This window comes from Oncorhynchus mykiss, chromosome 11, assembly GCF_013265735.2.
Source record: "Oncorhynchus mykiss isolate Arlee chromosome 11, USDA_OmykA_1.1, whole genome shotgun sequence".
NCBI lineage: Eukaryota > Metazoa > Chordata > Actinopteri > Salmoniformes > Salmonidae > Oncorhynchus > Oncorhynchus mykiss.
The window spans coordinates 61,752,926-61,766,852 of NC_048575.1; the positions used below are offsets into that span (position 1 = coordinate 61,752,926).

The window sequence follows — 13,927 nt, forward strand, 5'->3', positions numbered from 1 at the left end:
AACTCTTACCTCGTAGTCGGGGCCTCCATAGTGAGATTTCTTCTTCAGTTCACTCAAGGCCGACTTGTAGGCATCCTCCACCCTCCTCCTCTTCTCCAGCTCCTGAACACACAGTCAATGGGTCAACTGGAAGGAATATTGTTCATGAAGAGTCTATACGCTTGTGGTAAAATAAATCGCCATCTCAAATCTAACTCTCAAAGTGTTGCAACAGTATACTGGAAACACGGTACAAAAACGTCATGATGCTTTTTCAAAAATCATGGCGCCGTTTCATATTATGCTACCACATTTTTCAGCCAAACCGATCTAAAAGAACCTTCTGGATCCTGTTATAAAACGTTAAGTCTTCAAAAAAAATTAAGATATTCAGTTGACTTTAAGCAACAGCTACTAGTCTCATATCCGCTGGTCCAATAATGTCCACTTGACTTTCATGAGCATATCATGTGGCAGCAGTAATCAGCCTGCCGCATCCCGTATCAGTCCTCACTCGCCTGTTTCTCTCTGTTCGCTCTTCCTGGACATCTGTTCCTCCATCAGTTTAAACGTAATGTAGTCATGATGGTGAGCGAGGCTGCAGACCCTGACGAGTCTTCTGTTAGATTTATACATTTGTTCTAAGGCACTCCATCGCAGTCCTTGAAACGTTACTACAGATCCTGGTTCGATCCCGGGCTGTGTCGCAGGGTAGAGTGCATGCTGACACGGTCGCCAGGTGTACGGTGTTTCCTCCAACACATTGGTGCAGCTGGCTTCCGGGTTAAGCGAGCAGTGTGTCATGAAGCAATGCGGCTTGGCAGGGTCGTGATTCGGAGGACGCATGGCTCTCGACCTTTGCCTCTCCCGAGTCCGTACGGGAGTTGCAGCGAAGGGTAAAAAGTAAAAAATGATCACACACACACACACGGTGGGGCAAAAAAGTATTTAGTCAGCAATCCATTGTGCAAGTTCTCCCACTTAAAAAGATGAGGCCTGTAATTTTCATCATAGGTACACTTCAACTATGACAGACAAAATGAGAAAAAATAAATAAAATCACATTGTAGGATTTTTAATTAATTTTTTTGCAAATTATGGCGGAAAATAAGTATTTGGTCACCTACAAACAAGCCAGATTTCTGGCTATCACAGACCTGTAACTTCTTCTTTAAGAGGCTCCTCTGTGCTCCACTCGTTACCTGTATTAATGGCACCTGTTTGAACTTGTTAACAGTATAAAAGACACCTGTCCGCAACCTCAAACAGTCACACTCCAAACTCCACTATGGCCAAGACCAAAGAGCTGTCAAAGGACACCAGAAACAAAATTGTAGACCTGCACCAGGCTAGGAAGACTGAATCTGCAATAGGTAAGCAGCTTAGTTTGAATAAATCAACTGTGGGAGAAAATATTAGGAAATGGAAGACATACAAGAGCACTGAAAATCTCCCTCGATCTGGGGCTCCACGCAAGATCTCACCCCGTGGGGTCAAAATGATCACAAGAACGGTGAGCAAAAATCCCAGAACCACACAGAGAGACCTAGTGAATGACCTGCAGAGAACTGGGACCAAAGTAACAAAGCCTACCATCAGTAACACTACGCCGCCAGGGACTCAAATCCTGCAGTGCCAGACGTGTCCCTCTGCTTAAGCCAGTACATGTCCAGGCCCGTCTGAAGTTCGCTAGAGAGCATTTGGATGATCCAGAAGAAGATTGGGAGAATGTCATATGGTAAGATGAAACCAAAATGGTAACTCAACTCGTCGTGTTTGGAGGACAAATAATGCTGAGTTGCATCCAAAGAACACCATACCTACTGTGAAGCATGGGGGTGGAAACATCATGCTCTGGAGCTGTTTTTCTGCAAAGGGACCAGTACAACTGATCCGTGTAAAGGAAAGAATGAATGGGGCCATGTATCATGAGATATTGAGTGAAAACCTCCTTCCATCAGCAAGGGCATTGAAGATGAAACGTGGCTGGGTCTTTCAGCATGACAATGACCCCAAACACACCGCCCGGGCAACAAAGGAGTGGCTTCGTAAGAAGCATTTCAAGGTCCTGGAGTGGCCTAGCCAGTCTCCATATCTCAACCCCATAGAAAATCTTTGGAGGGAGTTGAAAGTCTGTGTTGCCCAGCAACAGCCCCAAAACATCATGGCTCTAGAGGAGATCTGCATGGAGGAATGGGCCAAAATACCAGCAACAGTGTGTGAAAACCTTGTGAAGACTTACAGAAAACATTTGACCTCTGTACTGAGATAAACTTTTGTTATTGACCAAATACTTATTTCCCACCATAATTTGCAAATAAATTCATTAAAAAATCCTACAATGTGATTTTCTGGATTTTTTTTCTCATTTTGTCTGTCATAGTTGAAGTGTACCTATGATGATAAATTACAGGCCTCTCATCTTTTTAAGTGGGAGAACTTGCACAATTGGTGGCTGACTAAATACTTTTTTGCCCCACTGTACATACAGTTGAAATCGGAAGTTTACATACACTTAGGTTGGAGTCATTAAAACTCGTTTTTCAACCACTCCACAAATGTATTGTTAACAAACTATAGTTCTGGCAAGTCGGTTAGGAAATCTACTTTGCATGACAAGTCATTTTTCCAACAATTGTTAACAGATAGATTATTTCACTGTATCACAATTCCAGTGGGTCAGAAGTTTACATACACTGAGGTGACTGTGCCATTAAACAGCTTGGAAAATTCCAGAAAATTATGTAATGGCTTTAGAAGCTTCTGATTGGCTAATTGACAGCATTTGAGTCAGTTGGAGGTGTATCTGTGAATGTATTTCAAGGCCTACTTTCAAACTCAGTGCCTATTTGCTTGACATCATGGGAAAATCAAAAGAAATCAGCCAAGACATCAGAAAAACAATTGTAGTCCTCCACAAGTCTGGTTCATCATTGGGAGCAATTTCCAAATGCCTGAAGGTACCACGTTCATCTGTACAAACAATACGTATGCAAGTATAAAGCAAATATAAACACCATGGGACCACGCAGCCATCATACTGCTCAGGAAGAAGACGCGCTCTGTCTCCTAGAGATGAGCATACTTTGGTGTGAAAGGTGCAAATCAATCCCAGAACAGCAGCAAAGGACCTTGTGAAGATGCTGAAGGAAACAGGTACAAAAGTATCTATATCCACAGCAAAACAAGTCTTATATCGACATCACCTGAAAGGCCGCTCTGCAAGGTAGAACACACTGCTCCAAAACCTCCATAAAAAAGACAGACCACAGTTTGCAACTGCACATGGGGATAAAGATCGTACTTTTTGAACAAATGTCCTCTGATCTGATGAAACAAAAATATAACTGTTTGGCCATAATGACCATCGTTATGTTTGGAGGAAAAAGGCAAGCCGATTCTATGCAGTATTCTATGCAGTATTCTATGCAGTATTCTATGCAGTATTCTATGCAGTATTCTATGCTAGGAGACACTGCTCAAAATAGTTTAAATTCCAGTCTCATGCTCCACCAGAGGTAATTAAACTGACTCAAGACAAATGAGGCTGGCCTTTGTCTGGCATCCTCTAAGACTTGTCTTCCAGTAGCAGGAGGGAGGTGCTTCCTTGCTCATGATGCCCCACTTAGGTGCACTAAACCTGGCTGACTGGCTTGAGGGCTGTCACAAAGTACAAAGAGAACGAAGTGCCGCTTCGCACAATGAAATCCACAACAAACACTAAACGGAACAGTAGGCACACCTACTTCAAAAAGACACAGAATTCCAATAACAACATGAAGCAGATTAAAATGTCACACAGGATTAAAAACAAACTTTTACAAGATGGAACAGGACACTACAGAACGGTGCTGCTGCCTACATCTCTACCACAGGTCCATTACAATTGTAATGACTAAGGATAGAAAGACAGTACACCTTTGGATTAGGATAATCTCCAACTCGAAACCAACTCAAATTCCAACTAACAGATCTGTCAAACTAGTGACTAAACCCTATTATCAAAAAACTACAACATAGTGGAAATTGATCCAAATACAAGTCCAAATATTGACTAGAAAAAAGGAGGGAAGGCGAAAACTGGGATACAACAGTCAGTTTTGGTTTCCATTAAGAGCGTATTCCAATCTGCTGTGGTGTGTTGGAAGCAGCCATCTCTGAGACCTAGGCCTATTAAAGAAAAAAGCTAAGTGAGAAGTAGCCATTGGTCTGAAGCAGAAGGAAATTCACATGATCACCACAATGCCTACTCCACACATGCTCTACTAAGGTTTTCCAGGACACAGCTTTGACCTACTACAGTAGCAACACTACATGGCCAAAAGTATGTTGACACCCCTTCAAATGAGTGGATCCGGGAATTTCAGCAACACCTGTTGCTGACAGGTGTATAAAATTGAGTACACCGCCATGCAATCTCCATAGAGAAACATAGGCAGTAGAATGGCCCGTTCAGAAGAGCTCAATGACTTTCAACATGGCACCATCACAGGATGCGACCTTTCCAACAAGTCAGTTTGACAAATGTCTGCCCTGTTAGAGCTGCCCAGGTCAACTGTAAGTGCTGTTCTTGTAAAGTAGAAACATTTAGGAGCAACACCGGCTCAACCACAAAGTGGTAGGCCACACAAGCTCACAGAGCGAGAGCGCCGAGTAGCATGGCTGTGTGCTCGATTTTATACACCTGTCAGCAACGGGTGTGGCTGAAATAGCTGAATCCACTAATTTGAAGGGTATATGCAGTGCCAGTCAAAAGTTGACACCTACTCATTCCAGGGTTTATTTAGACTATTTTCTGCATTGTAGAATAATAGTGAAGACATAAAAACTAGGAAATAACACATATGGAATCATGTAGTAACCCAAAAAAAAGTGTTAAATGAAAATATATTTTATATCTGAGATTATTCAAAGTAGCCACCCTTTGCCTTGATGACAGCTTTGCTCACTCTTGGCATTCTCTCAAATAGCTTCAAGAGGAATGCTTTTTCAACCGTCTTGAAGGAGTTATACACAGAAGATCTCAGCTAAACAAACATTTATTTTATCTGTTGCTCTGTGACTGCCGATAACTTCAGAACAAAGTTGACTACAGTACAAAGTTGCCAATGTCTTTGCAATTGTTATAAAGAAGCAAAGGATATAACGCTGCTTCAAATGAAAACAGATGACTGCATTGAAAGAAATACAGTAGGCTACATAGGCCTATATACTGTATTTCAATCACATTAAAATCAATTGAGTTCCATTTTCATAGTGTAGGCCTAACAATGTGTGCAATGTGACAAATATTCAATTTAGTGCATACCCTAAGCATTAGAATAAGCTTCCTCAATATTTGATCATTTCTTTCTAGGAGCTGAACCATTGTCCGTATCTAATGTTAAGGTAAGATTTGAATGGAGAGAGCTGAGCCAAGAGCAGTGCTGCTTTTCTTTCGATCCTATCAGTATCTGTAGGATAATTAGGTTAAGAAAGGGTTAGGGTTAGCGAAAATGCTCTCCTAACCTGCTATGAAAAGTATTTTAGGGAAATCAAGGTTGGTCTTGCTTCTCATGTGCCTGGTGTTAGCTAGATCTGCAGCAACCGAGTTGTTGGTCCCAATTTTAGCATTGTCAGAAATGCTACAAAAAGATAGCACATCGTTGGTTCTTAAGGGACAGAAAATGAGCATGTGAGAGCGATAAATAAATTAAAACAGGTGCGCCTACAAACATAGCCAATCCGCAATTTTTTAAGTCCAATGTTCACTTTATGGACACTAGTCTCGTTTTAATCCGACTGATACAAGTTAAGCTATGTAGGCGCAGAAAATACTCTTAAAGCTCAATTGCTAACAAGCCTGTTAAAAATTCTGGTATGTGGTTCTTGGTAACGGCCGGACAGTTCATAACGAGAGGCTGGGAGTGTGGTGTATCTCCAATCAAGATGATTCGCTTCAACCAATACCGACACTATAATACGTACTGTAAAGAAGCGGCTGCAAGTCTGTAGTGGGATCCATCTCTGGCTTTCGTATTTCAGTATGTCGGCCCTCTTGTGTAGCGAGGGCTTCCAGGAAGACAGAAGGTACCACGATGTCCGAGCAGTCATCCTATTACTTACTCCAGTTTGTGTGTTGGAGTGTGTGTCCTGTCCTGTGACGCTCTCTCCCTGATCAACATATGCTACATTCAAGATACACACACCCAGCCACGCTGGTAGTCGAAACCAACTGCAGGCTACTCCTACCTCCCTTTCTTGGGTTGGGCAACTTGCCTTGAAATTTTTTTTTGGAAGAACTGGTTTTCAACAGCTGAGCAGAGTAAGGATGTGAAGCTTAGTCATGTGTCTGACGCAAGGTAGGGAGGCGAATTCCTACAGACTGCAGTATCTACAAAGTACATTCTCAATTCTTAATCCACTCAAATCACCACTAAACCATTCAAACAATTAAACCATTCAAATGTGACTTTACGGAAATGCAGATGAAGTGTGGTTTATTTCACATGATGAAAACAAAAAGAGCCCTCTACCTTCAAAAGCAGGATTGTCTTGAAAAGGTGTTTAACAAGTGCTGTAATTACAAAGTTCTTTCAGAAAGAATGTCAATCTAGCCATGTTTTAATAGTTCTAATAGAATGCAAACTCACTGTTATCTTCCCTGAAGAGTTGAATGTTTCTAAATGTTTTACATGCCTATTGCACAACTGTTGGACATACTACCTGAGGGAGATTCTTTCCAAACACACAACAGTCCGGCATAATGAAACTAAAAGCCAATTAAGGCAGAGTGGGGCATTGAGGTGACCAGATGATCCAATCACCTCCACACACACATTAGACTGGATCTGCCACCACTGGTTAGACAACACCTCTGCTGAACCAGGAGTTGTGTACTGTCTCCTCTCACTGGCTTAAACCATAAACACACCAGTCCACTTCTATTTTACCAGCCATGTTCGATTAAAAATGATAACTCGTTCTCTTCTGCAACAACCTGACTGGGGAAGTGTCCCATGAGAGAGGTGAGGGGTCGAATGACCCTGTTGGTAGCTAAAGAAGACTTTAGCTCTAAAGAAGAGCTGTTACAGCAGTGGGCAGTGCCATACCTTGTCAAGTCTCTTCTGCCAGCTGTCTTCTCTCTTCACCATGAGTTCGATGCAGTGGGAGAGGGTGGACAGGATCCCAGCTGTAGTGGCCTTAAACGTGATGGCCTCACCCTTAAAGTCGATCCCATTCATGCCCTTAGGATTAGCAGCGGGAAACACTGGGAGAGAGAGATGACATATGACACAGTTTGATGACATGGTTCCAATGTCACATGCCACCATTCTACACATAACTGTGCTTCAGGGGTGATGAAACTAAGATTTGTTTTCTGATCTGCTTCCACAACACACATTCAACACAAACACACATTTGGGAGGAACGCAGTGTTATCTACAGTGCAGCGCCCCTAGAGCTATTTTAGGGGTCAAGTTCCTTGCTCAAGGACACAAACACTCATATTGCTACAAGTAGTAGCAACTTTAGTAATAGTATAAGTGTGAATTTACACACTGATCCTCACGCTTCTCTTTGCTGCCGTTGTTGTTGTAAAGGCAGTCGCCATCGGGCCGTGTGCTCGAGGGAAAGTCGTCTTCATCCTCCTCCACCACTGGAAAGGAGACAAGACTCCATTGATCTACCAGGGTTGCCATTCCATGTTCTGTGGCAAGTGTGGTTATTACAATTTACATGGCCAGTTCAATATGGAACTGTAAAACCCACAGAAAGCCCCTCCCAGGTATTCTTCAGTACCTCTGACTGTCCCTCTCCCTCCATGTTAGCTTATTTGTTTATTTTGATCCCCATTAGCTTTTGCAGAAGCTACTCTTCCTGGGGTCCACAGTCCCTCTCCCTCCATGTTAACCAGCTACATTAGGTCTACCTCTGTCTCTCTGGAACTCGTCCTTGGAGACGCCATCTGCGCAGCTATCAAAGTACTTCTGCAGTGTGTCCACCTGTCTGCAGAGGATGTCTCTGAACGTCTCCATCTCCGCCAGCTTCTCCGGCAGGCTGTGGCCCTTCAGGTCCAACAACACAAACACAGGGGTTCACTGTTAGATCTTAACATAATTAAACAATCATGCATTGGGAATCAACGGGACGTCTGCACCAAGTTAAGGTTTGTCCCTTGGTAATGAATGAATTAAACAAAATGCCTAGCTACACCTTTCCAGGGGCTGTATTGTCCAGGAGCGATTCCTGCGTATGCAAAATAACTATTTAAATGGGCGGTGTATACCAAGAAAGCAGACTTCTGGCACGTTGGCGAAATTAAGCCAATAAAAAGTGTTATGGCGGTTACATGAAATGGACAAGCTTTTTGGGGAGACTGAACATATTAGCAAAAGTTGTGAGTTTGTAACTCTTAGGTCAAAATATGTAAAGCCATTTCGAAGGAAAGGCTGTACACAAAAACGACAATACTGAAAAGACTGTCCTCTCTGAAGTAATTATGGGAATGACAAACGACGGCTATGTATGTTACAGAATCTGAAATAAACATTCCAAGCTTAAAGATCAAAATCTATCATAACAAATTTGTAGTCATTTGGAATGTTTTTAAAAAGGTCAGTGGAAAGCATATTGCATAATTACAGGTAGCCTGAATAGTATGCAAGGCCAATTAGTACTCTAACATTCTATTTATTGCATATACAGTGCTGTCTGAAAAGTATTCAGACCCCTTGACTTTTGACACATTTTGTTATGTTACAGCCTTATTTTAAAATTGATTAAATAGTCCCCCCCCCGTCCCCCCCCCCCTCAATCTACACAAAATACCCCATAATGACAAATCAAAAATTGGTTTATTTTTAAAAATATCAAATTTACATAAGTATTCAGACCATTTTCTCAGGACTTTGTTGAAGCACCTTCGGCTGCTATTCCAACCTTGAGTCTTCTTGGGTATGACGCTACAAGCTTTGCACGCCTGTATTTGGGAGTTTCTCCCATTCTCTGCAGATCCTCTCAAGCTCTGTCAGGTTGGATGGGGAGCGACGCTGCACAGCTATTTTTAGGTCTCTCCAGAAATGTTTGATCAGGTTCAAGTCCGGGCACTGGCTGAGCCACTCAAGGACATTCAGAGACTTGTGTCGAAGCCAATCCTGCGATGTTTTGGCTGTGTGCTTAGGGTTGTGGTCCTGTTGTAAGGTGAACCTTTGCCCCAGTCGGAACACCTGAGCGCTCTGTAGCAGGTTCTCATCAAGGATCTCTGTAATTTGATCCGTTCATCTTTCCCTCGATCCTGACTAGTCTCCCAGTCCCTGAAAAACATCCTCACAGCAAGATTCTCCTACCATTCTCCACATTCATCTACTGCACACCTACCATTCCAGTGTTTAATTGCTATATTGTACTTACTTCACCACCATGGCCTATCATGCGTCACCATAGGGATAGTGCCAGGTTCCCTCCAGATGTAACGCTTGGCATTCAGGCTAAATAGTTCAATCTTAGTTTCATCAGAACAGAGAATATCATTATCAAAAGATACCTAAGGACACTTAGACAAACTCCAAGAAGGCTGTCATGTGCCTTTTACTGAGGAGTGGCTTCTGTCTGGCCACTCTACCATAAAGGCCTGATTGGTGGAGTGCTGCAGAGATGGTTGTCTGTCTGGAACGTTCTCCCATCTCCACAGAGGAAGTCTGAAGCTCTGTCAGAGAGACCATAGGGTGGGGTGGGTTCTTGGTCTCCTCCCTGACCACGGCCCTTCTCCCCCACTTGCTCAGTTTGTCTGGGCGGCCAGCTCTAGGAAGAGTCTCGGTGGTTCCAAATTTCTTCAATTTAAGAATAATGGAGGCCACTGTATTTGGGGACCTTCAATATTTTGGTACCCTTCCCCAGATCTGTGCCTCGACACAATCCTGTCTCGAAGCTCTACGAACAATTCCTTCGACCTCATGGCTTGGTTTTTGTGCTGACATGTCAACTGTGGGACCTTATATAGACATGTGTGTGCCTTTCCAAATCATGTCCAATCAATTGAATTTACCACAGGTGGACTCCAAGTTGTAGAAACAGCTCAAGGATGATCAATGGAAACAGGATGCACCTCGGTCTGAGTACGTACGTAAACGAGTACCTGTTTTTTGTTTTTAAATTTGATAAAAAACAGTTTTTCGCTCTGTCATTATGGGGTATTTTGTGTAGATTGGGCAGTCCCTCCAGGATTCCGCGATCGCAAAATCAACCAATCAGCGCATATTAGGCGAGAGCTCGCAATTTTGACCAATTCCCGCACTTTTACCGTGGAAATGGCCCAATCCAAAAAAATATCATTTTTTTTTATTTTTTATTTTTTTTAATCGCTCATTTGCCAACGAAAATAACAGTTAACGTCTGTGCGAAACAATTTCCAAATGTTTTTGGAAACTAGAGAAAGTCAACAATCAACAGTCACTTCGAATCAGCAAAGCATAAGAGAATGTCAGAACAGTTCCCACAGCAGCGGCAGATCACCATGACTGAATTGCAAAATGTATCACAGAATTTCAGAATAGCTGCAGCAAAATCATGCATTTTTGGCTGCAGAAATCACTTTTTTCCCCCTGCGAAATCCTGGAGGGGCTGATTAGGGGGAAAATCAATTGAATCAATTTTACAATAAGGCTGTAACGTAACAAAATGTGGAAAATGTCAAGGGATCTGAATATTTTCCGAATGCACTGTACATGTGCCTATACTGTCAATCCACTTTTCTGGACACTGAATTAAGATGGTGTATTTAGGGGTGCTTTCTTTTGAAAAGGACACTCCAGGACTGTTCAGATTGTTGATAAGCACTCTTCTCATCTTTCTATCCTTTACAACATTACTGCCATGTATGAGAAATGCATTCCAGTTCATATTTTCCAAGATAATATTAGCTAGACGGAACATATCATTTTCAAGATATTAATAATTGCTTCTAAAAGTCTGAAGATTACATCTCAAAACAATCACACAAAATGTGGTGAATGCACAAGCTAAGACATGATACAAAGAGCGTCTGCTAAATGATTAAAATAGATATTACGGATATCATAACACTGAAAAAGGATACGGGCAATGAAGAGTTATAAAGCATGTATAGACCATATAAAACCTTGATAAAAGTTAGCTTTACAGGCTGTGACCGATATGTGCATGTTTTAGAAAAACTTTTCCTAAAAAACATTCTGGATGTGACATAGGGGTGTTGGCTGGGACGGGCGATCTTTACAAGACTGTAGAACACGCAAACAAAACTCACAACACTTCAATTTGGTCTATACTGCTTCATTTACATCACATCTTCATAACCAACACTGGGGGACAGCTGTGAGTGGAGAAACAAGCACTGTGAGCTCTTTGAAAAAGCCATGAAATATGATTGACAGAAAAGCCTTCAGAGACTTGGCTTGCTACTCTTAAATTAACATAATTCATACAATTTCCGACTTAAACTTTTCAAATAAAGCCTGAACTCCAACATGTAGACCTTAAGGATAATTATACATGTGGATTCATTTGGACATGACTATTTAGGCATGCGCAGGTTGGGAAATTCATGGAATTTCCCCGAAAATTTGTTGTCAGTGTTGTGGTGGTTTACCTTGAAGGAGGAAGTGGAGGTGGCAGAGAAGCCGCTGGCAGCAGAGGTGAGAGACAGCATGGAGCCATGACGCCTCAGACTGGACTCTGAACCATACCCCGACTCCGCCTGGAGGGGTGGGGGGAGAATACATTAGACCAGTGTTCTCAACTCCAGTCTTCACGCACCCCCAACAGTACATACTTTTGTGTGGCCCCGGAAAAGCACACCTGATTCTACTTTTTAACTAATCATCAAGCCCGTGACAAGTTGAATTAGATGTGTTTGTTCCTGGGCGACAACAAAGTGTGTGCTGTTGGGTGTACTTGACGACTGAAGTTGGGGAACACGTGTTCAACCAGTCACCAGAGTAAGAAATACATTATTCCCCCAGCCAGTGAAATACAGAATCAAACCCTGAGAAACAGGTCTACTACAGGAAAGCACAAGGCCTTTAGTCCAATGGGATCTATTGAAGGGGGAACAGGACACTGACTACACCAGCTTGTGACCCAATAGGTTTGGAGGCCTATAGGAGGCTTGGTACGGTGCATTGTATGCTTGGGTATGGAGATGTCAACATTTGTCCTATCATGATTATATACTCAGAAAACATTGTGATATAGGATGGTATCGACCCCTATTGGCCAACCACTTTTCTTTGCAAAAAATTACAATAAAAACCCCAGCTATAACCACCATTAGGCTATAATCACAATAAAAGTTAATGTTGCTGAAAGCCTGGACAGAGGCTATGTAAAGGAAAATATTTTCTAATATTCCTGTCTGGTGGAGACAGCTTCAGTATGTAACAGGCTTGTGTGTGTGTGTATCCATAGGATGCAAGGGAAAGGGACCAGAGACGTGCCTCTCGTGCTTCAGCCAGTGTAATCTGACCTCGCATTAGTTCTCACTTCACTTGCTACACATGTTGCTTCTTGTGGACTGTAGTGTCGCTCTGTCAGCTCTGATTGGCAGACAAAAACAACAAGCTCCACGTGAATGCTATACACAGACGTAGACAGAGAGAAAGTATATTTCCTGACGGGACATTGAGCTGCTTTGGTGGAATTGTCCGCTGTGTCTAGCCTACATTCTCCCCTTGCTTTATTATTTGAAATGGCCTACAGCAAATACATATAGGCAAAGAATTCAGATTGTCATAAACGGTAACTAGTAATGCTGCATAGTGCCATAAATACACTGAGTATACAAAACATTAAGAACATTTCCATGACAAACTAACCAGGTGAAAGCTATGATTATTTTTTGAGGTCACTTAAATCCACTTCAAATCAGTGTAGATGTGTGTCATTCAGAGGGTGAATGACCAAGACAAAATATTTAAGTGCCTTTGAACAGGGTATGGTAGTAGGTGCCAGGTGGACCGGTTTGTGTCAAGAACTGCAACGCTGCTGGGGTTTTCCACGCTAAACAGTTTCCCGTGTGTATCAAGAATGGTCCACCAACTAAAGGACATCCAGCCAACTTAACACAACTGTGGGAAGCATCTGTGTCAACATGGGCCAGCATCCCTGTGGAACGCTTCACACCTTGTAGAGTCAATGCCAGACAAATTGAGGCTGTTCTGAGGGCAAAAAGGCTGGTGCAACTCAGGTGTTCCTAATGTTTGGTATACTCAGTGCATAACTCACCTTTCTGGTAAAAATAGTTACTTATTGCTAAGACATACTCACTTTTGACGACAAGCTCAAGTACTTAGTACCCTACCTCGTCTAAGAGTATCTTAAAATGAGACATCTCAGTCTTATCTCCCCCCCAGAAAACGTGCACTCGTCTTTTCCCACTAGCACTGACTTTGCTGATAACCTCTGAGGGGAAAATGACTTACAACTGATGTGGTTGTTTCAGCTAGCTATCTTTAGATGAATGGAAGTTGCTCAGGATAAGAGTGTCTGCTAAACAACTCAAATCTAGTACAAATATGATGGAGTTCCTATTCAAGAAAAGTGGGTGAATAGGGCATGAAGTATGCTAAGTTGAAATATCTACATACAGTAATGATCCGTTTAGGAACTCAGTCATTACATTTATACACTTATAACTGTAAAATAAATATGATCATATTTAGTGACAGTGAAAATTGGCACTATTTTATAGAACTGATGACAATGAATGTACTGCCTCTGAGCAACACACACCATTCAACAACCCGCCGACCACTGGGCTTCCTCTCACTACCATATTTGGTAGTGAGAGGAAGGAAACGCCAAGTGGATGCTTCACATTTATACATCTGGTGAAATAACTCCTCATTGTTCTATCTGTGGTATCATCCTGGTCCTAACACACACACACACACACACACCAAGTTTTTCCTGTTCGTCCCACATTCAACTG

At 42.3% G+C, this 13,927-nt stretch overlaps 1 protein-coding gene across 3 annotated transcripts in view; it reads right to left on the reverse strand.

Moving 5' to 3' along the window:
• Positions 1-13,927, reverse strand: part of LOC110536167 (ceramide transfer protein) — a 41,505-nt gene that overhangs the window by 9,453 nt on the left and 18,125 nt on the right. For all 3 annotated transcript variants that reach the window (XM_021621764.2, XM_021621765.2, XM_021621763.2), the window contains 5 exons: positions 11,588-11,695; positions 7,892-8,027; positions 7,532-7,618; positions 7,071-7,228; positions 10-102 (listed from right to left, as the gene is read on the reverse strand). In XM_021621764.2, coding sequence (XP_021477439.2) covers positions 10-102; positions 7,071-7,228; positions 7,532-7,618; positions 7,892-8,027; positions 11,588-11,695 — 582 coding nt within the window. The remainder of the gene's footprint in view (positions 1-9; positions 103-7,070; positions 7,229-7,531; positions 7,619-7,891; positions 8,028-11,587; positions 11,696-13,927) is intronic.